This window comes from Chrysemys picta, chromosome 1, assembly GCF_011386835.1.
Source record: "Chrysemys picta bellii isolate R12L10 chromosome 1, ASM1138683v2, whole genome shotgun sequence".
NCBI classification, from domain to species: domain Eukaryota; kingdom Metazoa; phylum Chordata; order Testudines; family Emydidae; genus Chrysemys; species Chrysemys picta.
The window spans coordinates 61,766,257-61,792,868 of NC_088791.1; the positions used below are offsets into that span (position 1 = coordinate 61,766,257).

The following is a 26,612-nucleotide window of genomic DNA, read 5'->3' on the forward strand; positions in this document are numbered from 1 at the left end:
AGGTCCCGTTGTGGTACCCTTCAGTGTTGTTAAGTCTAGCAGTTCTTCAGTTATATTCAAATTGCAATCCACACCTCTAATGAACACTGCACATTGTGCGGTATCTGATACATCTGTACTCTCATCAAGAGCAATTGAAAATGCTTCGATGTCTTTTGCCATTTGAATCAATTGTTTTTGCACATTATCAGCTAAATCCGTTTTCCTGCAGGCAACTCTACTGGCAGACAAGCTTATGCCTTTAAAAACTTTCTTCCTATCAGGACATAAAATTTTGCTGGCCTTCATAAGACATTCTTTTACAAATAAGCCTTCTGTAAAAGGTTGCGATGATTTAGCTATCATTTCGCTTATCACAAAATTTGCTCTTACTGAATCTTTGCTAGACTTAGATATCAGAGGGGTAGCCGTGTTAGTCTGAAACTGTAAAAAGCAACAGAGGGTCCTGTGGCACCTTTGAGACTAACAGAAATACTTCTGTTAGTCTCAAAGGTGCCACAGGACCCTCTGTTGCTTTTTGCTAGACTTGTTAATCCCCAAAAAGAAATTTCTTTGCTTGGCAAATGTTGCTTTAAGTTGCTGAAGTTTTTCCTCTCGGATTTTTCCAGTGAACGCAGCATATTTTTCACGATGCATCGTGCCATAGTGCCGACGCACGTTATACTCCTTGGGAACAGCAATCATTTGCTGACAAATAAGCCATTGAATTTATCTTTTTACCTCTGTGAAAAAATAAAAATTCTCCCATTTGTCTTGAAAAACTCTTTTCTTCCATGAGTGTTCTTTTTTTTGACAAAGTCATTTGCAAGCGGTTTTAATAAAATATATACACTCAGTAAAGCCTCCCCACTGCACTGGGTGCACCACCACTCCACTCCTGCTCTGCCTCTTCCAGGGGTGGCAGGTTTGTAGAAATTTTGGTGGTGCCCAGAACCTGCCCTCCCCCAAACTCCGCCCCCACCTGCCTAAGGCTCTGGGAGGGAGTTTGCGTGGGGGAGGGGATTTGGTGTGCAGACTCTGGGATGGAGTTTGGGGGTAGGAGGGGGTGCAGGGGTGAGGGCTGTGGGGCTGGGGATGAGGGATTTGGGGCATTAGAGAGGCTCGGGGCATTGGAGAGGCTTGATTAGGGCAGAAAGGCAGGGGAAGGGCAGCCTGCCCTGGCCCTAGTGGAGGGGGGCACTAGGACCCTGCGGCAGCAGGTGATGCTGGAAGCCGGCAGAGCCAGTGGAGTCAGCATGAGTTGCAGGCTCTGGGGCGGTGAGGGGGCAGCAAGTGAGGCCAGGGGATACTCGGGGGAGGTGCGTGGGGGCAGCGGGCGGGCTGGGGGAGAGACCTGGCCCCAAACATTGGGGAGCAGCGCGCGGGGAGCTTAGCTGCCATATAAAATAACTTGGGAGTGGGGTTAGGGGAGTTGAGGGGAGACAGGCAATAACTGGGGGGGGAGGGCATGCAGGGAGCTTGGTGGGCCGCAGGGAAGAGCTCTGCATGTTTGAGACCCCTGGGTTACACCTTGCAGATTATGGCCGACCTTCCCTTCCACCCCCCTTCCCCATCCCTCTTCATGGACCCTTCTCACGAACAACTCCTAGTCCAAGAAGTTGAGAACCTCCTGCGCTTGGGGGGAGGTGGAGGAGGTTCCTCGAGACATGAAAGGAAAAGAGGTTCTACTCCCGCTACTTCCTAATCCCAAAAGCAATAGGGGGCCTCAGACCCATTTTGGACTTGCGTCATCTCAACAAGTCTCTCAAAAAGTTGAAGTTTCGCATGGTCTCCCTGGCCTCCATCATCCCCTACCTGGATCCGGAAGACTGGTACGCTGCCCTCGACCTGAAGGATGCATATTTCCATTTTCCCAGGGCACAGGTGCTTCCTTCGTTTTACTCTGGGCCAGTGCCATTTCCAATTCAAAGCATTGCCATTCGGTCTCCCGTCAGCCCCAAGAGTGTTCAAGAAGTGCATAGGACTAGTGGCTGCTTACCTGAGGCGCTGGGGTGTTCAAATTTACCCATATCTTGATTGGCTAATAAAGGGTTGGTCTCGGGTTCCAGTGCGACAGTATCTCAATCTTGTTTGTTCCACCTGTCATGACCTGGAGTGGTTGTTAAATGAGAAAAGGTCAACCTTAATTCTAGTACAAAACATAGAGTTCATTGGAGCAGTCATCGACTCTACTCAGGCGAGAGCCTTCCTCCCCGAGGCGCATTTCCAAGACATGGTGGACCTCATTTCATTCATGCAAGCAAGCACATCTTCTTACTACCGCTCACATCTGCCTGCGCTTGTTGAGCCACATGGTGGCCTGCACTTAAGTGGTTTGCCATATGTGGCTCCACCTCAGACCCTTGCAGACGTGGCTGGCGTTGGTCTACATCCCCAACAGACACAGCATGGACCATGTGGTCAGGGTCCTGGACCACGTACTGTCGTCACTCACTTGGTGGCAGAGTCCTGTATTGGTGTTGGAGAGAGTTCCCTTTGCGGCTCTATCCCCATCGGTGACCCTCATCTCCGATGCCTCAGATCTGGGGTGGGGAGCCCACCAGGGCAATGTCAGCACGCAGTATCGTTGGTCGAGTCACGATTGCTCCCTAACATCAACATCAGGGAGCTCAGAGCAGTTCGCCTGGCCTGCCAAGCCTTCTTACCTCACTTAAAAACAGGTCCAGGTCCTGATGGACAATACAGTGACTATGTTCTATATCAAGCAGGGTGGATCCACACCATCTGCCCTTTATGATGAAGCCCTCAAGCTCTGGAACTACTGTGTACAACATGGCGTCCATCTCATAGCCGCTCACCTCCCTGGGGCCAGGAATGCTTTGGCAGATCACCTCAGTAGGACCTTCTTGTCTCGCTACGAGTGGTCCCTCCACCCAGAAGTGTTCAGCTCCATCTTCCAGAGGTTGGGGGATTCCCCAGGTGGACCTGTTCGCATCCACGCAGAACAGGAAATGACACGTTTTCGGCTCAATTCAGGGAATCGACAGAGGCTCCCCGTTGGACGTTTTTCTGCTCCAGTGGTTGGGGGCTCTGTTGTACGCCTTCCCTTCACTGCTGCTGATTCACATAGTCCTCATGAAAATCAAGCAGAGCAAAAGTGATCATCATAGTGCCGCTTGGCCATGCCAGCACTGGTTCAGCACGCTGCTGGACCTATTGGTGGCTGCTCCGTTACAGCTGCTACTCAGGCCCGACCTGCTGTCCCAGAACCGCAGCAGTCTTTTGCATCTGAACCTGGCAGCGCTGCACCTGACTGCTTGGCTGCTGCATGGTTAAATGCAGAGGAGCAGGAATGCTCAGCTACTGTCCAGTAGGTCCTGTTGGGAAGCAGAAAGCCCTCCACCGGAATGACCTACTTGGCCTAATGGAAGTGGTTTGCTTGTTGGACCTCAGATAAAGGTATTCGGCACGAGTCGGCCTTGCTGCAGTTGATCCTGGACTACCTCCTGCATCTGAAGCTCCAAGGCCTCTCCCTTTCAACTATCAAAGTCCACGTGGCCGCTATTTCGGCTTTCCATCCACTGCTCGAGGATTGGTCGTTTTTTTCCCAGGACATAACTGCCAGGTTCCTCAAGGGCCTCGAGAGCTTCTACCCGCACATCAGGGACCCTGTTCCACAATGGGATCTGAATCTTGTGCTGTCATGGCTCACAGGACCCTCCCTTCAAGCCTCTGGCTTCCTGCTCTCTTCTCCTGTCCCGGAAAGTCACGTTCCTAGTTGCGATAACATCCGCCCACTGGGTCTCTGAGATTAGGGTGCTTACCTCAGAACCACCCTACATAGTCTTCTACAAGGACAAGATCCAGCTGCAGCTGCACCTGGCTTTTCTGCCCAAGGTGGTCTTGCAGTTTCATACGGGCCACAACATTTACTTACCTCTCTTTTTTTCCAAAGACTGACGAGGAGTGTAGGTTGCATTCCCTAGACATCAGGAGAGCACTAGCCTTCTACATTGAAAGGACCAAGTCAATTCGCAAGTCGCTGCAATTGTTCATCGCGGTGACCGACAGGATAAAAGATCGTTCAGTGTCCATTCAAAGAATTTCTTCTTAGATCACTGCCTGCATTCACTGCTGCTATGATCAGGCAAAGGTGCCACCTCCAGCGATTGTAACCACCCATTCAACCAGGGCATAAGCCTCCTCAGCCTATCCAGGACATCTGTATAGCGGCCACCTGGTCATTCGTCCACACATTCTCGTCCCATTATGCACTTACCCAGCAGGCCCGGGACGATGCTGGCTTCTGTAGAGCAGTGTTACAAGCCACAAGACCCTGAACTCTGAACCCAGCTCCGAGGATACTGCTTGTGAGTCACCTAGAATGGAATTGACGTGAGCAAGCACTCAAAGAAGAAAAAACAGTTACCTACCTTTTGTAACTTGTTCTTCGGGACGTGTTGTTCATGACTGTTCCGTTACCTGTCCTCCTACCCTTCAGTTGGAGTTGCCGGCAAGAAGGAACTGAGAGGACGTAGGGTTGTCAGCACCTAATATACCAACGCATGAATGCAGCACTCAAGGGAATGGTACAGACGACCCTACAGATACCGCTAAGGCAAAAATCTCCGATGGCTGTGCATGTGGGCACACACATACCTAGAATGGAATGGACATGAGCAACACATCTCAAAAAGCAACAGTTACAAAAGACAGGTAACTGTTTTTTCTCTTACTTGTAGAGCTTGGTAACTGAAAACAAACATTTATTCACAGGGCTCAGCCAGTACAGAACTGATGCACCTCTGTTCAAACTACACTCTGGACCTTTTCTGTATTTATGTTCTGGATTGAGCCATGCTTCTATAATCCAAGCATGGTGAACTCTAGATCAAATACTAGGGAAGCTCCAGAGTGAAGCTTGAATACAACTGTATATAACCTACACATAACCTATGTTGATTTACAGTATTTGCACAGATGAATGGATGAATTTCCAAAGGAACCCTCTGAATATTAAAAGTGGAAATTATAATATGATTCACTTTCCCTTTCCTAGGAATTTGGTACCCGTCTCTACCATAAGACAGTTACACACACACACACAATTAGCTATTTCAAATGTCTCTTTACTAAATAACACTCCAAAGATAAACTATTACAGCACAGCAGTTACAGCGCACCCTTGCTTGACTAATATCACTAATTAGAGAGTTATTTTCCTTTAAAATGAAGCATATAACCCTGGCCTAAACCCTAAAATATATTTATATTTAAACCTCACAGAAAATAGTCATCGGCACTTCTGACAATCAGAGGTAATCTTCTTTCATATAGTCTCACCGTAGGTATTATATTGACAATTAGATAAAACAGTTGTACCACATAATCAATTGTTTCAGCATCCACAATACAGAGCGTGCACACAACTTGAAATAAGGAAAAAACCTGACAATTTCTGTAGCTGTTAGGCTCAAATGGTGTCTTTGATTTAGTGATGTAGTACAGCTCACAAAGGAGTTGACTCCAGTCTGCGATTCCTCTTTTATGGGGTTTTCTAATCTCAATCCCACTGATTTCTGTAAAATTACAGGAACCTTTATTTAGAGCCAATCCATAGATTGTCTGGGTTACCCCTGCCAGCTCCATTTTCTCCCTGCAAGGCTGAGCTGGATCTGACTGGACTGGATCTTCCAGCTTCTAACTAAGGGCATGTGTGTGTATGTGCAGGAATGTCTGCCCTTAACAAAGACTTCCACATCAGCTTCAAAACAGCTACTGTGCATGGATAACAACTTCTGTACACTTTCTAGTGTGCTGAAATAGCATCTACTTGTTTGAAGCCACTCAAGTTTCTGTACGACCACTTCGTCTTTGACTGTTTCCATGACGACTCAGAGCAAGTAGAAACAGCAGCTTTAATTATAGCAATAAGGTTTTTGGTTTAACCCCGTAAAATGAAAAGAAAAGAGAAGAAAGGGGGTTACATGTTAGACACTCTCTCCTGCTACATCCAGTTGCTTAGCTGCATCCTGTCATTCCTCCTTGGTTTCTTCCTTTCCTGCCACTTTCTGCAGGCCAGTTCGGTCTTGTCACCTAATTTAGGGTTTATATTGCCAAGGATAAAGATTTATTATAGAATGTTAGCTAACAAGTTCTAAAAATCCAGTTAGACAAGCAAGTTGTATCTCAGCATATGAAAGCTGGCAGAGTTGGGGGAGCCTGTGCTTCAGCTGGTCTAGCCAACGTGCTAAAGTATAACTTGCCTTCTCTGCATTAGAATTTAGAATGTGCTAGCTAACTCATTCGTAAGAATAACAAAACAAAAAAAAGTCCACACCAAACACAAAATCCACAAACATCTTTTTTCCCCAATTGGGACAAATCCTAAATGTATTTCAAATTTTGCTTGACTCTAGAGCAAGTGTGTAAATCCGATTATCCGTCTGTAGTAATGTTGCATCCTGGTGCATAATAATAGAATGATTTGTACCCTCTTAAAAAAAATAACATGTACCTTATTTCAATTTCCTCAAGAGAGTCCTTAATACGGACTGCATTCCAGTGTCTTCAGTTGGTTGTGACAGACTTCCTACCAACAATGCCTTGCACTTGCCTACAAATAGTTGTTGAAGTTGCAGGAAGCTTTGGACTTCACAATCAAGAACTAAACATTAGCCTAACATCAATTGGTTTGCTGGTGAGTTTAATTTGCATTCAAAATGAGGATTAGTGTGGCTTTTATTTAATTAATTTTGTTAATGCTAGTTAATGTCTCGACTGTTATCCCGATAAAGGCCGGAAACTGCATGTCATTCTCTCATAAAACTCCCACTGAAGTCAATGTAAATGTAGTGATAAGAATTTGTCTTTAAGTAAATTATTATTGAAACAAACATGATTATGTAAAATGAATGGAGTTGCAGAGATATGACGATTATCAACATTTTTAGTAGAAACATTATAGATTTTAATAATCCTTTTCTGATGCTTCAGTTTGTATATATCTGTGTCTTGAGAGCCTAAAAACTGAAGCCTGGAAATAAATACAGTTCTTGATATTCTGTTTGTAAGAATAATTAAATGTAATCCTTCTCTAATCAGTAGAACTAAGAGTTGCTTAGGACATATTTTGCAGTACACTTTAAAATGGGCAAATTAGAAAAACTGCTCCTTCACAATCAGAGTAATTATCAATGTGTATTTAAATATTTATTTTTCCATACATAAAATGTGTTCCTAAATTCTTTTGTTTGTAGTGGAATATTTCAGATTATTTCTTCCAAAGAGGTGAAACCATTGAAAAAGAGCTGAACAAAGAGGAAGCAGTATTGCAGAAGCAGGCAGAAGAGAAGGGAGTGTTGTTAAACCGTCCTTTCCACCCAGCACCGCCATTTGACTGCCTTTGGCTCTGTCTCTATGCCAAGCTGGGGGAACTCTGTGTAGACCCACGACCTGCAGTTAGAAAGAGTGCTGGACAGACATTGTTTTCTACAATTGGTGCCCATGGAACTTTACTTCAACATTCAACATGGCACACAGTTATATGGAAGGTACTAAGTAAAAAGCTGCTGTAGAATACAGCATCCACATTTTGGTAGCCTCCGTCTCTTACACATGTTTATTGTAATACCAGTTTTAATTTTTATAGGATTTTTAAAGATAATATATAATTTACACACACAAAGTAGCTAGGAACTATTTTATCTTAAACTTTCTTAAAGCTTCCAGATGGTTTCTTTTCCCTTCTGTGCTGCCCTTAAGCCAACTTATCACCATTTTTACATCATCTTGATTTCCCCACCCCCCCCACCCTACACAAAAGTGCTCATGAAATTGACACCAGTATTTCAGTTTGTATTCTCTGGTCTTGGACTGTTGTATTGGTCATTCTTACACTCTCCACACAGATAGATGCATGATTCCTTTGCATAAAATTTTAGTGCCCTTTGTGAGAGCAGCATGGCCAACAAAGACTCAGTCTTCCTTCTACTTCAGCTAGAAAGGAAGACATGGATCTTGTTTCTATTTGAAATTATTAAAGCAACTTCCTTTTCCCGGGGAAGAGCACATGGAAAAAAGTAATTCCTCACCCATGTGACTGGGATGATCTAATAGGAGGCTTAGCTTTTCTGCCACTTCTGTTTCTGACCCTCTCCAGCCAATCAAGCCTATGTGTAAAAATCCCTTTGCCTAGAACCTGGGCAGACTCCTTGTCCCTTGTGGGACTCATGTTCCACTATGATCATACCTAGCTTGATTCTGCTGTCACACATGCCATCTGCTTGGCACTTCAGACCTATTGATCTCTTGACATCAGCCAATCTAAAAGAGAGACAAATGCACATACCTACTACAGAGGCACTTCATAGGTTTCTCAGATTTTCTCTGGGAATGGAGCATTGTCAGTGTGTTGGTCTTTTATTAGCACTAAGGATATTCTCAAAGTTTCTGATCATGGTGATAGTGGCCCTTCATCTCAAGATCCATGTGTCAGCCTATCCGATCAGCTGGCTGATTCAGGTACCCTCACCTCCACAGGTGCTGGGAAGGTTGTGTGAAATAGAGGAATCCTTCGGGTGCCTTCTGGGACTTAACAGGGAAAGGGAGAAAATGTGCGCGATTTTATTATTTCCTTGTTACATTTACATGAGTTAAAATATGTGACTGAAATAATCAATGCATCCTTTTTCTGAATATCGTAGGTTCTGTTTCACCTGTTGGATAGGGTTAGAGAGTCTTCCACGACAGCTGACAAAGAGAAGATTGAGTCAGGAGGAGGCAATATTCTCATTCATCATTCAAGGGATACAGCAGAGAAACAATGGGCTGAGACATGGGTATTAACATTGGCCGGAGTAGCGAGAATCTTTAACACTAGGAGATACTTACTACAACCTTTAGGTAGGCTCTCTATATGTTTGAGAAGTGGGTTTTTTTTTTTTTTTTTTTAACTAATAAAACTTGCTCGGACAATTTCAGTGCTGGCAATTGGCTCACTAGATCCCAGTTCTGTCAAATTTAGCAATTCAGATATTTAATATTATTGCCAGATGTTGTAATGTAACTTTTAATTTGTTTTGTGATAAGTTTTTTTTTCAATTAGATCACTGGCAAAGTATTTAATCTTATAGCTATGTATTCTATAGTATGCTTTGAAACGTGATAACTGTTGTGGAGCCTGTAATCCCAGGTGCTCAGAATTAGAATTCTTAAATACCAAGTGCAGCTACATTTGATATTAATTCTATTATTCCTGACTCCAGGTGTCAAATATTTGTTAAAATCATAATTTTGTAAGCATTTCTTGAATCATTGCCAAAAATGCTGGTTTTTCCCCTCATTTGCTGAGAGAGAATTCCTAACACAAAAAAACATGTTCTGTAGTCTCAAACTATTAATAGGCCATGATATTTTAACATTTATATGTAGCTTTCTTCTGTCCTATTTTCTGCTGTTGACTTTTAAGCTGTATTCTTGTAAAGTTTCCTAAATCCTTCACGTGAGCATCTGAGTGAACTAATTAATGGAAAAAGGAAAATTGGGTGTCTGGGGCGTCCACTAGCACATTCAATGATCTACATAATTTTAAAAAAGGAACAAGGGAAATTTATTAAGGAAAAAAATTGAGACTCATTATGAAGTGGAAGAAATTGAAGATTACACTCTTTCAAGTGATTCCTCTTCCTCTTTATCCATCCACTTTCCCTCTAATAAGGACATGTTATTTTAGGTCAAATTATTTGATTGGCATCTCTTCACTAGCTGAAATTAATAGTGGTAAGTCCATCAGTTCTTTTTCCTTCTAAATCTTTCCTTTTCTCTCCCCTCACCATTCTTTTTGTTTCTACTCTTATGTTTGCTATTCTCCCCCCCCCCTTTCTTTTTTTTTAACACTCCCTTCTCTTCTCTTTTGCTTTTCTCACCCTCTTTCTTTTCACTCTGCTTCTTCACCCTCCTTGTAGCTCTCTCTGGCATTCCTTACTTATTCTCCTCTCCCTTTTTATAACAACTCACCATTTTGGAATTTGCAAAGTTATTAGCTATATAAAATAGGATTAATTAGCAAGTGCTGACACTGCTTGAACTGTACAATCATGTATAACATACATAAGCTTACAGTCTAACATAGACAAAATGTTTCAGTTGAGTTAGGCTTGTACTCATAGAGGGGTTCTAAGTTAATGAATTGCAAAAGGAACTTCATTTTCTAAGTACTGTAAAGTGGTGAAATGGTATTTCTTAAATACATGGAAAAATGGTAGATTTAAGAAAGTATATAGGTGGTGAAAGGTAATTTCAAGCTGTGTTGATGAATTTTTGCCATCTACGTGGTCACATTGCCATGACAGACTATGAGAAAAGGTAAAAGAAAAGAAAAACAAAATTAATATTTGATCTGCTTGTTTCCTTTTAATTAATTTTAATTGAATGTACCAGGCTTTGACTACATGTGATATCCTGCAAATTCTGATATAGTAGAAATAGTCATTTGAATAAATGTGGTGAAATATGTGTACTATGAGGTGTGAAGTTTTCATGATTATTTTCTAGTCGTGTATTTAAACTGCCTAAAACCAGATTTAAGATTGCCTACATACTAGTGATTTATGAGTAAAAACATTGCAGGGATATTGTAATTAAAACAACCCCAAACATTGCAAACGCTGAAAATTCAGAGTTAAGGTTAAATTTAATAGAAATCCATACATGTTAAGCAGTGGAAAGGTACAGTTAAGGCACCCAAACAACCTTCACTTCCTCCTGTAATGACAAAAATTGAAAATCTTAATGTGTCCTTAAAAGTCAGTTTAATCTGTGACTACAAATAGTATTATGCGCTACCAGATCCCTAGCCATTCAATATGCTCCTACGGTTCTCTTGATGATACAAAATTCCATGATAATTATACCTTCAGGGAGTCATGGGCATGTTGTATAGTAGCCAGATATTGAGGGAGTTATTTAAGAGAGATAGGCACTACTCTCTAACTTAATTATGTCAACTAGAAGCACAATCACTAAATTGGAAATGAATGGAAATACCTAAAATGGTTTCTTGGATTAACAAAACTTTGAATATATTAGTTACACAAAACTTAATTTAGTAAATGAAATGGGAACTATGGGAAGATTAGGGGGGTTGCTAATGAATATACTGAGAGAATAATTCTGCTGTTAAACACGGCATTTGGTCTTCCATTTTCAGTTTTCCATGGTAACTCACTTGTTCCAATTCTTTATGTATACTGTAGCAGGGAAATGAGGCCAGAATGCTCTAGACCAGGGGTCCCCAACTCGGTGTCTGCCGGGGGTCTAAGTGTGCCCGCGTACTGGCTGGCGGATGAGCATCCGCCGAAATGCTGCCAAGAAGCAGCAGCATCCAGAGGTGTCGCCACCAAAATGCTGACATCATTCAGTAACCCAATAAGACAATTCTGACCCTACGTCCTTTATATACATTTAACTCCTGTTGAAATCAACAGACATCTGGGCTTCAGCTTGTTTCCTGCAGGGATCAGAAAGGAATTTTTTCCCCTGATGTACAATGTCCAGACACATTGTGTGTGGGAAGAGGGGAAGGTTCTGGCTTTCTCTGAAGCATCAGAGATTGGCCACAGCTGGAGACAGGACATTGAGTGGGGTGGATCAGTACTCTGAGATAGTACAAAGAATCCTATTTCATAGATGCCTGGCTGGTATATCTTGCTCACATTTTCAGGGCCAAACTGATCACCAGTTTTTGAGTTGGGATGGAATTTTCCTTCAGGTCAGATTGATAGGGACCTTGGAGTTTATTCAGCTTTCCTCTGCAGCATGGGGCGTGTATCGCCTGCTGCAATATGTACATATCTCAACTAATCAGTTCCCTGCCATTGTAGGAGCCTTGCATGTTCCCTGCAACAAGTTTAGGGCTTATCTACACTACAAATGCTTTGCTGGTATAGTTACGCTAGCAGAGCCCCTTAGTGAGATGCATCTTGCAGAAGGAGTTTTTCTGCTGGCATAGCTAAACCATCTCCCCAAACAACATGAGCTATACCAACTGAAGCCCTCTTCTGCAAGCATGACTACGTCTACACTGTGGGGTTTTCTGGCATAGCTGTGTTGGCTATGGGTAAGGCTATGATTTGGTCACGGAAGTCACGGAACCCGTGACTTCCAAAGACCTCCCTGACTTCAGCCCTGTTGGCTGGTAGCTGCAGGGTCCCGCAGGAAGCTGTGCAGTGCCCCCAAGCTCCAAGCTGCCGCGGGCAGGGCAGGTACCCTTAAGCTCACCAGCTGCAGGTATGTGGGTGGGTGCGGGACGACGACACTGAAATGCTTTAATCTAACTAAAATAATTGGGCGCAGTATAGGATTATCGGGGTGAAATTTAATGGTCTGAGATGTGCAGAAGGTCAGACTAGATGATCTATTCAAATGGTCCCTTCTGGCCTTTGACCCTATGAAAACGATGGTATGTATAATGCTAACAGGATCAGTTCCACTATTCAGGATAAAGAAAATGCATTTCCAATCATGTAGTGCAACATGTAGGTAGCAGATTTGGTATAAACCAGTGATACTCAGAAGACTGAGGCTCACGAGCCACAAGTAACTCTTTAATGTGACTCCTGCAGCTCTTTGCAGCACATGATATTAAACATTGTGTGATTTAATTATTAACCAATAAGGATGCTTTTACTATGTTGTTAACCAATTAATTTATCAACTTGCACTAAGATATTAACTTAATTGCTGTGAGAATAATACCTTCCTTTGAAAGGTAAACCTTATATACCTTGAAAGGTTTACCTTTCAAAGGAAGGTATTATTCTCACAGCAAAAATATATATGTATATATATAATAGCTAGTACTATAGCAAATTAAACAATGAACTCGCATTACTGTGACCCTTTTGGGTAATATTGATTGCTAATTTGGCTCTAGAACCACTGAAGTCTGAGTTTCAGAGTAGAAGCCGTGTTAGTCTGTATCCGCAAAAAGAACAGGAGTACTTGTGGCACCTTAGAGACTAACAAATTTATTAGAGCATAAGCTTTCGTGGACTACAGCCCACTTCTTCGGATGAAGTCTGAGTGTCACTGGTATAAACAATGATATCATTCTCCTTTATGTGTGTGCATCATTTTTGTTCACAAGCTGATTCTTTCTTTCAGAAAGCAGTTAAAGGCAGGTACCTTTCCCCTCCTCCAACTCCTATGAAATGAAGGGGAAAAAAAAAAAGCCTCAAACTGATTTAACTTTTTTGTTTGTTTGTTTATAGGAGATTTTTCCAACGCCTGGGATGTTCTTCTTGATCACATCCAGTCTGCAGCACTCAGCAAAAACAATGAAGTTTCCTTGGCTGCTCTTAAAAGTTTTCAGGAAATTTTACAAATTGTCTCTCCTGTCCGAGACTCAGAGAAACCTGATACACCACCTGCTATTAATGTGCCTGCCCTCCTAGGGGCAATGACTGCTACTGGTCTGGGCAGATCATTCATGAGAACTGACTCTATAGGAGAAAGAATTGGAAGATATAATGAATCTGAGCCACCTATAATAACAGATGAGATTGAAGATTTAAATCTTTGGTGGGCTGCCTGGAACACCTGGTATAGGATTGGCTCAGAAAGTACAAAGCCTCCAATTACTTGTGAGAAATTGACTTTCATACCCAGCCAACCTTTTCTCACAGCTTTAATTCAGATATTCCCAGCTCTCTACCAACACATCAAAACTGGTTTCAGCATGGATGATCTCCAAAAGCTTGGTGTCATTTTACATGGTGCTGTTTCAGTTCCAATCAGTTCTGATGCCTCCCCTTTCATCCTGCCATCTTATACTGAAGCAGTTTTGACAAGTTTGCAGGAAGCAGTGCTTACCGCTTTAGATGTCTTACAAAAGGTAATAATACAGCTTTAGATGTCCTTTGAAAGGTAAACCGTACTATGTATTGGTTCTTTTGCTTTGCCACCTGCACTATGTTAAGTTAAATTAACCTTACTTGCCTAGTTACTTCTGGGTTTGTAATGTACTATTCTTATGTAAAAGATAATTTTGCTCCTTTTGAAGAACAAACAGAACCAGAATCATAGAATATCAGGGTTGGAAGGGACCTCAGGAGGTCATGCAGTCCAACCCCCTGTTCAAAGCAGGACCAATCCCCAGACAGATTTTTGCCCCAGATCCCTAAATGGCCCCCTCAAGGATTGAACTCACAAAGCTCACCTTGTCTCCTGTCCTTACCACACTAGGCTTCTTGCCATTCAGCCGCTCTAGATTGACATGAATGGTGTAATCTTTAATAAAATCTCTTCTGTATCACTATGAAAATACTTAATATTCAGTGCTGTATGTTCAATAATTTGCTTGCTTGACTTAAGTTTTAGCATTGTTGTTAATGGGATGAAAATGGAGTGGAGGCAATACGCTCAGCCTCTGCGGGGGCAGCTTTTCTTACATTGTTCACTCCAGCAAAGTCTGGAAGGATGGTGATCCTAATTTAAGGACTTGCAGTTGTGTAAAGTGGAGGGAAAAAAGCATCAGTTCTCTCTTCCTCTTCTCCTCTCTTCCCAAATCTTCTCTGTAACAAAAATACTAGTGCTTTGCTGCAGAAATTCTTATCAAAGACCTGGTCCCTGAAGAGCCCCGTTCATTTAAGTGAAGAGTTTCTGTAATAGAGCTAAAACACAAGGCAACAGATAAGGATTATCTGTATGTTCACATCACACAACTATTATGTGAAGGAAACAATCTATTGATTAAATTAGTTATATCCTGTAGCCTTGATTTTCTTTTAAAATGTATCACTGATTAGATCTTGTTGCTCATACCTTTTAAATTGAAACCACCTGTCAGCACTTTTTCTTAATGTGCTGCAAAATGAGAGCTATGCTTAAAAAGTAGAAGGCATGGGCAGAAATGAAATAATCCTCCAGGAACTTTCCTGCATTTAAAAGAAATATTCTGGGTGGAGGAAAACAGCAAACTACTGTACTTCATCCTACCAATGCACCTTTTTTTCTTTTTAGAACTGAAAAAATATTCCTTTGCAAAAGTAACTGTCCACATACTCATTCATATTTCCTTTCATTCATATTTTGTCTCTGTCTCTCCTTATATATACACACACACACACACACTTACTTTCTAGGTTTTAAAAAACCAAACTGAAAAAACGTATATAGACACGCACGTGTTTTGGCAGCAGAGTTGGAACCTTTAGACCCATCAAACAGACTTCCGCTACTTTGAGCTAAGAAAGTAGGTAATAGCAATAGTTAGGTTATCATCCTCTATGTGGACCAGCACTGAAAGGGGAACGGAGACTTTGGCAGAGGGTTTCACAGACACTTCCTGTCAGTAGAGGAATGAGTACACTCAGGAATCTTGGGTTCCATTCCAAGTTCTGGAGGGGAGTGTTCTCTAGTGGGCATAGACACATATCCCCCCAACCTTGAATTTTTCCGCTCCATCCCCTCCAGCTTGTCTCTGTCGAAGTCCTGTCTCTTCCTCAACCCTGGTTTCTCATCCAAACCCCATTCTCTTCACTTATCCAGTCAGTCTCCAGTCCTCAGACTTCTCACTCCAGATCCAGACTCCTTGCTCAGCAAATCCTAGTCTCATCCGTCTCCCTCCCCCGCTCCCCCCCCAGTCTGCTCCCCCAACCAGTCCCAGTCTCCTGCTCACATCCTGATCCCTCATTCAATCTGTATTTCTCCCTTATGCTGTCTTCCAGTTACCCTCCCTGTTTCTCTCCCCGAATTCAAGTCCCAGTTTGCTGCCCAGCCAGTCCCAGTCTCATCTCCACAATTCCCAGTCCCAGTTTCCCTCTCCTCTCCCTGCCCCCCCCTCAAGTTCCTAGTCCCAATCTATTCTCACAGCCCCCCTTACAGATACAGCTCTTGTCCCTTTTGCATCACATAAGGCAGTGTTCTCCAGCAGTCAGGGCATAGCAGGGGGTCATTCAGAGCAGAGGAGAAACAGGCTTTCTGTTCTCAGTTTAACTGTTTGGACCTGGATTAGGCATGGCCCAGAGCATCCCAGAGCTGCAACTACAGGTAAAGTCCTGTTGAGCTCCAGGCTGGAGCATGTTCATTCTGAACAGAATCTTCCAAGGAATTTAGCTGCTAAAATCTAAGTCTCTACTGAGCATGTGCAAATTCCAATTTTTCAGAGACTTATAACTTGGCTAAAACTGGGCAAATTTTCACAGGGATAGCAAAAGTCACACCGTGGACACACAGTTCCTCCCATGCCCTGGTCAGATTTCAAGACCGTGCTCTAGAGCATGGGGGTGCTAGACCATTTCAAACAAAAGGTCAGTAGAATTTTTTAACATGGGCAAAACAATAAAATTTTCCCTACCCTGGTTCTCCGAAACAGCCATACCGTTTTGGATGAAATTCCTCTGCACACCGCTCCCCCCCCCCCCCCCCCAAATAACAATAAACACTGTTTTCGGTTACTTATAACTTTCTCAGACTTTAACCTTTTGGCCTAAAATTTTCCATGCTGGATATCTGTCTCAAGCTGATTATTTGATTATTATTTATTGTTAGAAAGTAGTAGAAGCTGGGGACATTGCATCATATATGTTCTCACACGAGCCACACCACTCAAAAGCAGTTCATGAAAACAAAGGAGTGACAGTGGAAAAAACTATAAATGTAATCCTTGGATGTATAAAAAGGGAAATATCAAATAGAAATAGGGAAGTGAGAGTGGCTCTATATCCAATATTGATTAAAAATACTACTAGAATACCGTGTCCAGTTCTGATGTCCATACTTCAAGAAGGATGTGGAAATGCTGGAGAGAGTTCAAAGGAGGGCCACAAAAATTATCCAAGAGCTGAGGAACAAGCTTTAAGATGTGAGGCTTAAGGAGCTTAACCTATTCAGTTTATTGAAGAGAAGAGATGACTTGATCACTGAGTATAAGGACTTGTAAATGGAAAATGGGGGGCTTTTCAGCCTGGCTGACAGGCATAACAAGATCCTATGGCTAGAAGTTGAAGTTAGATAAACTCAACCTTAAAATAAGACAAATTTCCTAACTCTGAGGGTTGTTAAACATTTGATTAGCTTATCAGAGTAGGTGATGGACTCACCATTGCCTGAAGTCTTTAAAACAAGATTAAATGTATTTTTAAAAGGTATGCTTTAATACAGTTTTTGGAAGAAGTTCTGTGACCTGTGTGGTTTTGGAATCTATGACTTCCCTACGGGGATACCTTTCCTTCATGGGCCATGGGGAGAACAGGATGGCCTTAAAATAATGACTATAATCAAATCTTATACTTCAGAGCTTCAGACAGTCTCCTGCAGGGGTAAGAGAGAATTTTTTTTCCTGATGCACAATTGACCAGATGTATTCTGTTTGTTTGTTTTGCCTTTCTCTGAAGCATCAGAGATTGGTCACAGCTGGAGGTGGGACAACCGATGTGGAGGACCAGTGTTCTGAGATGGTACAGGGCATTCTTTTTCTAGATACCTGGCTAATGTGTCTTGCTCACATGTTCATGGGCATACTAATCACCAGATTTGGCGTTGGGAAAGAATTTTCCCCTGGTTAGATTGGCAGGGACTTTGGAGGTTGTTCACCTTCATCTGCAGTATGGGTCATGGTTCACTTCCTGGGATCATCTGGGCGTATCTCACCTAATCAATTCCCTGCCATAGAAGAGGCCTTGGGTATTGATGGCACTGTGGTCTTGTCTGTTCTCTGTCTGTGATGCACAACAGTTTAGTTTCCTGAGGATTGACATGTTGTAGTCTTAACTACAGTAATGGACTTAATATGGGGTGTCTGGGGAAAATATAATGGCTTGTGATGTACAAGTTATTTCTTATATGGAAATTTAAAAACGCTGCAGATCACTTACATACTTGGGGCTTGTCTTCACTACCTGCCTGGATCGGCGGGTAGAAATCGGTCTCTCAGGGACTGATTTATCGCATCTCGTCGGATGCGATAATCCCTGAATCAACGCGTGTACTCTACCAGTCCAGGTAGGAGTAAGTGCCGTCGATGGGGGAGCCGCAGCAGTCAATTTGCCGCCGTCCTCACAGCGGGGTAAGTCGGATCAGATACGTCGAATTCAGCTACACTATTCCCATAGCTGAATTTGCGTATCTGAAATCGATTCTCCCCCCCCCCCGCCCCCGTAGTGTAGACGTAGCCTCAGTCATACTCTGCAAGACTACTTTGTAGTTTCTAATGTCTTTGATGGTATCTGTTTTGGATTATTTTCAAATACAGTTCCCCACTGGAGAACCTTTGATAGTTTTTGGACATTGACCCAAAATATATGGATTTTTTAAATATTGTGTACATTCTCTCATGATAGATGCTTTGGAAAATTTAACCCAGTTTGCCCAAATGACTTTGCCTTCTCATTCAAAGTCTGTTTCATAGAGTATTTTTCACTTCTTCCTTTCTAGATTCCCGTGACTGATCAATGTGTGTGTATATATGATTTGTTTTTAAAACCTAATAATCCTATTTTTTATTCTTATGCATTGTCTTTTTTTAACTTATCAAAATACAGTGAAGGACTGTCACTCCAGTGCACCAACGTCCATCAGACTAAATTATTAAATCTACAGGATATCAAACATTTTTGTTTAGACTAGTGGTTTAGTGCCACACCGATCAGAATTCAGTATTTGAGCTTTATCTCATGTCCTGAGGTTATTAGGTGTTTGAGAACTGTGATGGCTGCACAATCCATTTGTGTTGGGAGAGGGAGTGTTTCATTATCTAGATGCTCCTTTGATTGCCTGCAAGTGCGTTACAGTCGTCCCCGGAGATAGAATTAATGTGACATAGGGCCTTTTGTGGAGTAATAAAATGGAAGGAGTCTTCTAACATGGAGAAGGGCTTGGAAAACCCCAAGGAGGAAGGGGCAAGACATTTGATGTTAAAGAAAATTAATGGAGTAACTTTATGGGATCATTGGCTTCTGCTTTGAAAATAAATGTCTTGGCTTTGCCTCAGAATTTATGTAGCAGCAGGAAGTCATCATCCTGTTCTGTTCAATTGACATCTTCTAAGAATATCTTAACTAGAAAGCCCTGTATTATAAAGCTGTATTATGGTTCTTAGTTCTGTTTAAATCTTCCATATAGTCCTCATTTGATGTACATTCCTTCTTAAAATGTATCATTTTTGAACTACCATTTAAAGCCTTGTGATGATGACTTCTTGCAGTGTTAATTGTTCCTCAGAGTAGGACTTCAAAACACTATGGCACAGGTCAACAGACAAGAAAACTTACACAAAGACACAAATTTTATTACTATGGCATCATGCTTGCTGAGTCCAGTTTCAGCTTGATCCTGCAGCAGCCATCTTGCATTTATGCCACCAATCTGTCGTCACAGCATTTACTGTATTGTCTCAAAAAATTAACATTATGATAACATAGCAAGAGCAAACATGGATTAAACAAAAAATAAACATAGTTAGCAAATATGGCCAAGAAATTGCTGATAAATCTGCATTTATATTTTTGTAAAGTATATTCTGAGAGTATATTGCACCAATATTAAGAGCCTCTTTAAAAGCTCTTAATATTGGTGCAGTTCTTAAATGCTGAAATTTCATGGGATAAATATTGTATTATAATGTTTGGCTTTTGGTTTTTATAGGCCATATGTGTAGGTTCAGAAAACATGCAAATAATGTATCCAGCAATCTTTGATCAGCTTTTGGCATTTGTAGAATTCTCCTGTAAACCGCCACAATATGGACAGCTGGAAATGAAACACATTGCAAATGCAAAATATAATCAGGTAATTTCTTAGGTATCATATCTGTTCTGTTTTGAATATATCATCTTGTGAACAGTCCTTTCAGCTTCAGATGGATGTGGCTTACCAAGACGCATCCATTTTCCCCCATCTGGAAAAACTTTCTGTACATCTTGTGCTATCAATTAATTTATTATTATTTAGTTTTTGCAGGCATTTTCATCCTCTACAGAAATTTTCTTTCCTATTCAAACTTTCCATTCCTCCCTAAAGGAAAAGCTTTTAACAAACATCAGACACAATAAATCTGAATCTTCCCAGGGAATCTGACATAACTATCTTGCTTTGTTTTATATTAAAAATTTAATTGGACTTAAAGTAACCTTATTCTGAAAAATTCTTCCACGGTAGTGGACAATTTTTGAATCTTGTATGCTGTGGAGAAATAGAACACAATAAAATTTCTTTAAATCCATGCACATACTGATGGTTTTCAGTAAGCATGAAAATATAATTTAATATAATTTGAGGTAATTGTTATATATGTATTAATTTTTCTTATTCTGTTTGTCCTGGTACACAATGGAATCCCACTAGATACAACTATTTGCACCGGTGAGTTAAATTTCCTTAAGATTGTCCTAATATAGTAGTTTTGCATAAAATACAACACTTGACCTACTAAAATTTACCTTACCCAAATCTATTTCAAGCTCTCTTACTCAGAATGTTATGTTTTTTTCTTCATAAACTATTTTTTGCTTGGATCAAAACTGTTACATTATGAAATATACAGTATTCTTGAGAATCTTGCATGCTTTAAAACAGGTAAATGTAAAATGTAAGTTTTCTATTACATAACTAGTGTTTTTTCATGTTTTCTTCAGTAGTGTACTAATTTTATTTTTCTAGGCAGAATGGGTAGCATTGAATTACGTACCATTTGCTGAGAGATCTTTGGAAGTTGTGGTGGATTTATACCAAAAGACTGCTTGCCACAAAGCTGTAGTTAATGAGAAAGTTCTTCAGAACATTATTAAGGTAAAAAGTTTTCATTCTGTTTATGAACTAAAGTAGTGACTTTTATTTGGAGCCATTAGGGAACAGTGTAGATAGTACTGTCATGGGTTTCCCCCGGGGTGCCACATGAAACTGGGGTACCACTGAGTCCTCTGACCCACCAGCCTAGGCTCCCTCTCACTCTGTGCTGCTTTGACAAGCTGCAGAGCCATTCCTGGTCCTATACTTCCACCAGCATTCACACAGGTAGGGACACATCCAGCTGCAGTTACATGCAGGCTCTCTGACCAGCCTCTGCATGAATCAACAATAAAAAGGCTACAGCCAAAATAACCACAAACCTTCCGCCTAGGACCCCCTTTCCCCCATGGGAGTATAAACCCAGAATTATACCATCCTGTGCTGCACAGGGAACTGTACAATGTAAGGTCATAGAGGGTCTCCTCCCTCCCACCCCACCCCAAAAAAAATGTGGAGAGGAATATGCAACAGCCTTTGCCCCTTGAGCTACAATTTCCCATGCATTTTGCTCAGTCACTGGTTTAGATACAGCAAAAACAAGTTTATTAACTACAAAAGATACATTTCAAAAAAGAAATAGATAAATTTGTGGAGGATAGGTCCATCAATGGCTATTAGCCAGAATGGGCAGGGATGTTGCCCCTAACCTCTGTTTGCCAGAAGATGGGAATGGGATACAGGGAATGGATCACTTGATGATTACCTGTTCTGTTCATTCCCTCTGGGGCACCTGGCATTGGCCATTGTCGGAAGACAAGATACTGGACTAGATGGACCTTTGTTCTTACCCAGTATGGCCATTCTTATGCTCTTATTTAAGAGAGAGCACACAGATCCAAGCAGATTGAAATAAACAAAAATGCAAACTAAGCCTAAGATACTAGAAACATAGGATACGAATTAGCAAATTTTCACCCAGGCTGATGATACACACTGGCTTCAGATTCTTAAGGCACAGGCTATACTTGCTTTGCAGCTTGGAATCCCCAGGTTTTCATACACAGGCTAGAAATCCTTTTAGTCTAGGTCCAGCACTTCCCACAGTTCAGTTCTTGTTCCTCGGATGGTTCCAGGAATTGTCTTGTGTGGTTAATGAAGAACAACCGATGATGTCACTCCCTGCCTTATATAGCTTTAGCATATGGTGGGAACCCTTTGTTCCAAAACCAGTTCCCAGCCAGTTTGTCGAAAAATACAGACATCCCGAGATGGAGTCCAGATTCATGTGGTCTGGTTACCTGCCCTTGTAGAGTCATAGCAGCCATTACTTAGAGCCGTCTGGAACGTTCCCAGGAAGGCTTCTCCTAAGGCCTACTGTTTTTCCTAATGGCTCATTGCCATAGAGTCATAGACTTAAAGATCAGAAGGGACCATTATGGTCATCTAGTCTGACCTCCTGCACAATGCAGGCCACAGAATCTCACCCACCCACTCCTGTAATAAACCCCTAATCTATATCTGAGCTATTGAAGTCCTCAAATCATGGTTTAAAGACTTCAAGGTGCATAGAATCCTCCAGCAAGTGACCTGTGCCTCACGCTGCATAGGAAGGCGAAAAACCCCCAGGGCCTCTGCCAATCTACCCTGGAGGAAAACTCCTTCCTGACCCCAAATATGGCGATCAGCTAAACCCTGAGCATGTGGGCAAGACTCACCAGCCGACACCCAGAAAAGAATTCCCTGTAGTGACTCAGATCCCACCCCATCTAACATCCCATCACAGGCCATTGGGCATATTTACCACTAATAGTCGAAGATCAATTAATTGCCAAAATTAGGCTATCCGATCATAGCATCCCCTCCATAAATTTGACAAGCTTAATCTTAAAGCCAGATGTGTCTTTTGCCCCCACTGCTCCCCTTGCATGGCTGTTCCAGAACTTCAGTCCTCTGATGGTTAGAAACCTTCGTCTAATTTCAAGTCTAAACTTCCTGATGGCCAGTTTATATCCATTTGTTCTTGTGTCCACATTGGTACTGAGCTGAAATAGTTCCTCTCTCTCCCTGGTATTTATCCCTCTGATATATTTATAGAGAGCAATCATAATCCCTTCAGCCTTCTTTTGGTTAGGCTAAACAAGCCAAGCTCTTTGAGTCTCCTTTCATAAAACAGATTTTCCATTCCTCGGATCATCCCAGTAGCCCTTTTCTGTACTTGTTCCAGTTTGAATTCATCCTTCTTAAACATGGGAGACCAGAACTGCACACAGTATTCCAAATGAGGTCTCACCAGTGCTTTGTATAATGGTACTAACACCTCCTTATCTCTACTGGAAATACCTTGCCTAATTCATCCCAAGACCGCATTTTTCACGGCCATATCACATTGGCGGCTCATAGTCATCCTGTGATCAACCAATAGTCCGAGGTCCTTCTCCTCTGTTACTTCCCAGTGATGAATCCCCACTTTATAGCCAAAATTTTTGTTATTAATCCCTAAATGGATGACCTTGCACTTTTCACTATTAAATTTCATCCTATTACTATTACTCCAGTTTACAAAGTCATCCAGATCTTCCTGTATGATATCCCAGCCCTTCTCTGTATTGGCAAAACCTCCCAGCTTTGTGTCATCCGCAAACTTTATTAGCACATTCCCACTTTTTGTGCCAAGGTCAGTAATAAAAAGATTGGTCCCAAAACCGATCCCTAATAACCTCCCTCCAGCTTGACAGTTTACCTTTCAGTATGACCCATTGTAGTCTCCCCTTTAACCAGTTCCTTATCCACCTTTCAATTTTTATATTGATCCCCATCTTTTCCAATTTAACTAATAATTCCTCCTGTGGAACCATACAAATGCCTTACTGAAATCAAGGTAAATTAGATCCACTGCGTTTCCTTTGTCTAAAAAAATCTGTTACCTTCTGAAAGAAGGAGATCAGGTTGGTTTGGCATGATCTATCTTTTGTAAAACCATGTTGTATTTTGTCCCAATTACCATTGACCTCAATGTCCTTAACTACTTTCTCCTTCAAAATTTTTCCAAGACCTTGCATACTACAAATGTCAAACTAACAGGCCTGTAGTTACCCAGGTCACTTTTTTCCCCTTTCTTAAAAATAGGAACTGTGTTAGTAATTCTCCAGTCATACAATACAACCCCTGAGTTTACAGATTCATTAAAAATTCTTGCTAATAGACTTGCAATTTCATGCGCCAGTTCCTTTAATATTCTTGGATGAAGATTATCTGGGCCCCCCGATTTAGTCCCATATAAGCTGTTCGAGTTTGGCTTCTACCTCAGATGTGGTAATATCTACCTCCATATCCTCATTCCCATTTGTCATCCTACCATTATCCCTAAGCTCATCATTAGCCTCATTAAAGACTGAAGCAAAGTATTTGTTTAGATATTGGGCCATGCCTAGATTATCCTTAACCTCCACTCCATCCCCAGTGCTTATTGGTCCCACTTCTTCTTTCTTTGTTTTCTTCTTTATATGGCTATAGAACCTTTTATTATTGGTTTTAATTCCCTTTGCAAGGTCCAACTCTAAATGGTTTTTGGCCTTTGTCTCACTTTATCCCTACATGTTCAATAAGGTAGCTTTCCTTGCTGATCCCTCCCATCTTCCACTCCTTGTAGGCTTTCTGCTTTTTCTTAATCACCTCTCTGGTTGTAGATGCTTGGTCTAAAACTCCTGCCTATAAAATTTTTCCCCTTTCTTGAGATGCAGGCTTCTGATAGTTTCTGCAACTTTGACTTCAAGTAATTCCAGGCCTCCTCTGCCTCTAGATCCACAAGTTCTTCAGTCCAATACACTTCCCTAACTAATTTCCTTAATTTTTTAAAGTTAGCCCTTTTGAAATAAAAAAACCCTAGTCCCAGATCTATTTTTGTTTATCCTTCCATTTAGTTTGAACTGAATTAGCTCATGATCACTTGAACCAAGGTTGTCCCCTAAAACTATTTCTTCTATGAGGTCTTCACTACTCACCAAAACCAAATCTAAAATGGCATCCCCTCTTGTTGGTTCAGCAACTACTTGGTGAAGGAATCCATCAGCTATCGCATCCAGGAAAATCTGAGCCCTATTATTATTACTAGCATTTGTCCTCCAGTCTATATCTGGGAAGTTAGTCTCCCATGATCACACAATTACCATTAGTATTTACTTCATTAAAAACATTAAAGAGGTCTCTATCCATATCCCAATCAGATCCCAGTGGCCTATAGCACACCCAAGCACTATCCCAGGGGAGGCTCTAATAGCTTTCTTCCCCAATGTGATTTTTGCCCAGACAGACTGTCTTATCCATTCCATCACTTCTTCTTATTTCTTTACAGTCTACCTCATCATTGATATACAATGCTACTCCACCACCCTTGCCTTTATTTCTGTCTTTCCTAAACAACACATACCCTTCAATACCTGTACTTCAGTCATGACTACTATTCCCCTGTGTTTCTGTTATCCCTATAATATCTAGTTTCACTTCCTGCATCAGTAACTCTAGTTCCTCCATTTTGTTACCTAGGCTCCTCGCACTGATGTACAAACATCTTAATTTTTACTGTTTGGCTTCACTCACATTCTTTACCTGATTAGGCACAGACATTGTACCGCCAGTATCACCTATTAGACTGGTATCTACACTACCCTTCCTCATTATGTCCATTCTCCTACCCACGGCTATATCCTTTCTTACTTTGTTTTCTTCCCTCTCAATGTTAAAATCCAGCGTGGAGATTACCAGGACATCTCCCAACCATCTCCCCCAGATTCTTAGTTTAAAGCTCTCTTAATCAGTTGTGCCAGCCTCCATCCTAAAAGTCTATTTCCCTCTCTACTCAGGTGAAGTCCATCCTGAAAGAATAGTCCTCTGTCCATGAATGCCTCCCAGTGGCCATACATCCCAAAGCCCTCCTTATAGCCATCTGTTGATCATCATCTTGTCACACCTTTGTTGCCCTTCTCTAGGAACAGGCAGAATCCCACTGAAGATCACCTAAGCCTCAATTTCCTTAAGCATCTTCCCCAGCCTGGCATAGTCTCCCTTGATATGTTCCAGCGAGAATCTAGCTGTATCATTTGTTCCCATCTGAAGGACAATCAGTGGATTCTTTCCCGCTCTTGTTAGGATCCTCTTCGGCCTCAGGTCCACATCCCGTATCTTAGCACCCGGCAGATAGCACACCCTTCTGTTCTCTGGATCAGCTCTGGTTACAGGCCTGTCTATTCTTCTCAGTAGGGAGTCCCCAATCATGTAGACCTACCCTTTCCTGGTGATGGTGCAATTCTGTGGTCTATCCCCTGTTCCCTCTGGCTGCAAGTCCTCTCGATTCCTATTCTCCCTTGCAATCCTCTGTAACCCATCCTGTATCTTCCTGGGGCTCATCTTTGGTGGTGTTATCTCCATTGACTCTTTCCCTCTTCCTATAGAACTAGCTGCTCTTCTCTTTTTCCTTGCCCTTCCACCTTCAGTGACCACCTGCTGCGCCCCTTCTTCATTTTCCAACTCTGCAAACCTGTTCCTGAGCTCTATTTCTCCTTCACTAGCCTGTCTTTTCCTCTGCCTGGTTCTCTTAGTCACATGCTTCCATTGTCCACTTTCCTCACCCAGCAGTCTCCCCTCAGAGTTCTTTGGTCCTGCTTCTATCTGCAAGTCTGAGCTTTTCCCTTCAGCCTCCTTATGTCATTGCTCCATCATCTGCTCTAACCCCCTTCTAAACTCAACCAGAGTTTCCACCTGCATCTCCAGTCCTCGGATCTTTTCTTCCATCAGCTCTATCAGGCGACACTTCATGCAGATAAAACTCTTTTCAGGTACCCGCTCCAGGATCATGTACATACTGCAGCTTCCACATCCAGTCATCTTCATTGTGTCTTTCACTGCTTGGGTCACTACCACTGCTGCCTCTGTATCTGTCATAGTCTTCC

The 26,612-nt window shown here is 41.9% G+C and overlaps 1 protein-coding gene across 7 annotated transcripts in view; it reads left to right on the plus strand.

Moving 5' to 3' along the window:
- MON2 (MON2 homolog, regulator of endosome-to-Golgi trafficking) overlaps window positions 1-26,612 on the plus strand; it is a 180,742-nt gene that overhangs the window by 108,605 nt on the left and 45,525 nt on the right. For 4 of the 7 annotated variants that reach the window (XM_065568308.1, XM_065568270.1, XM_005303169.5 and 1 more), the window contains exons 23-29: window positions 6,478-6,640; window positions 7,200-7,493; window positions 8,646-8,844; window positions 13,212-13,834; window positions 19,585-19,728; window positions 20,284-20,301; window positions 20,599-20,727. In XM_065568308.1, the coding sequence (XP_065424380.1) occupies window positions 6,478-6,640; window positions 7,200-7,493; window positions 8,646-8,844; window positions 13,212-13,834; window positions 19,585-19,728; window positions 20,284-20,301; window positions 20,599-20,727 (1,570 nt within the window). The remainder of the gene's footprint in view (window positions 1-6,477; window positions 6,641-7,199; window positions 7,494-8,645; window positions 8,845-13,211; window positions 13,835-19,584; window positions 19,729-20,283; window positions 20,302-20,598; window positions 20,728-26,612) is intronic. The other 3 variants (XM_065568361.1, XM_005303172.5, XM_065568221.1) reach the window with 2 other exon arrangements.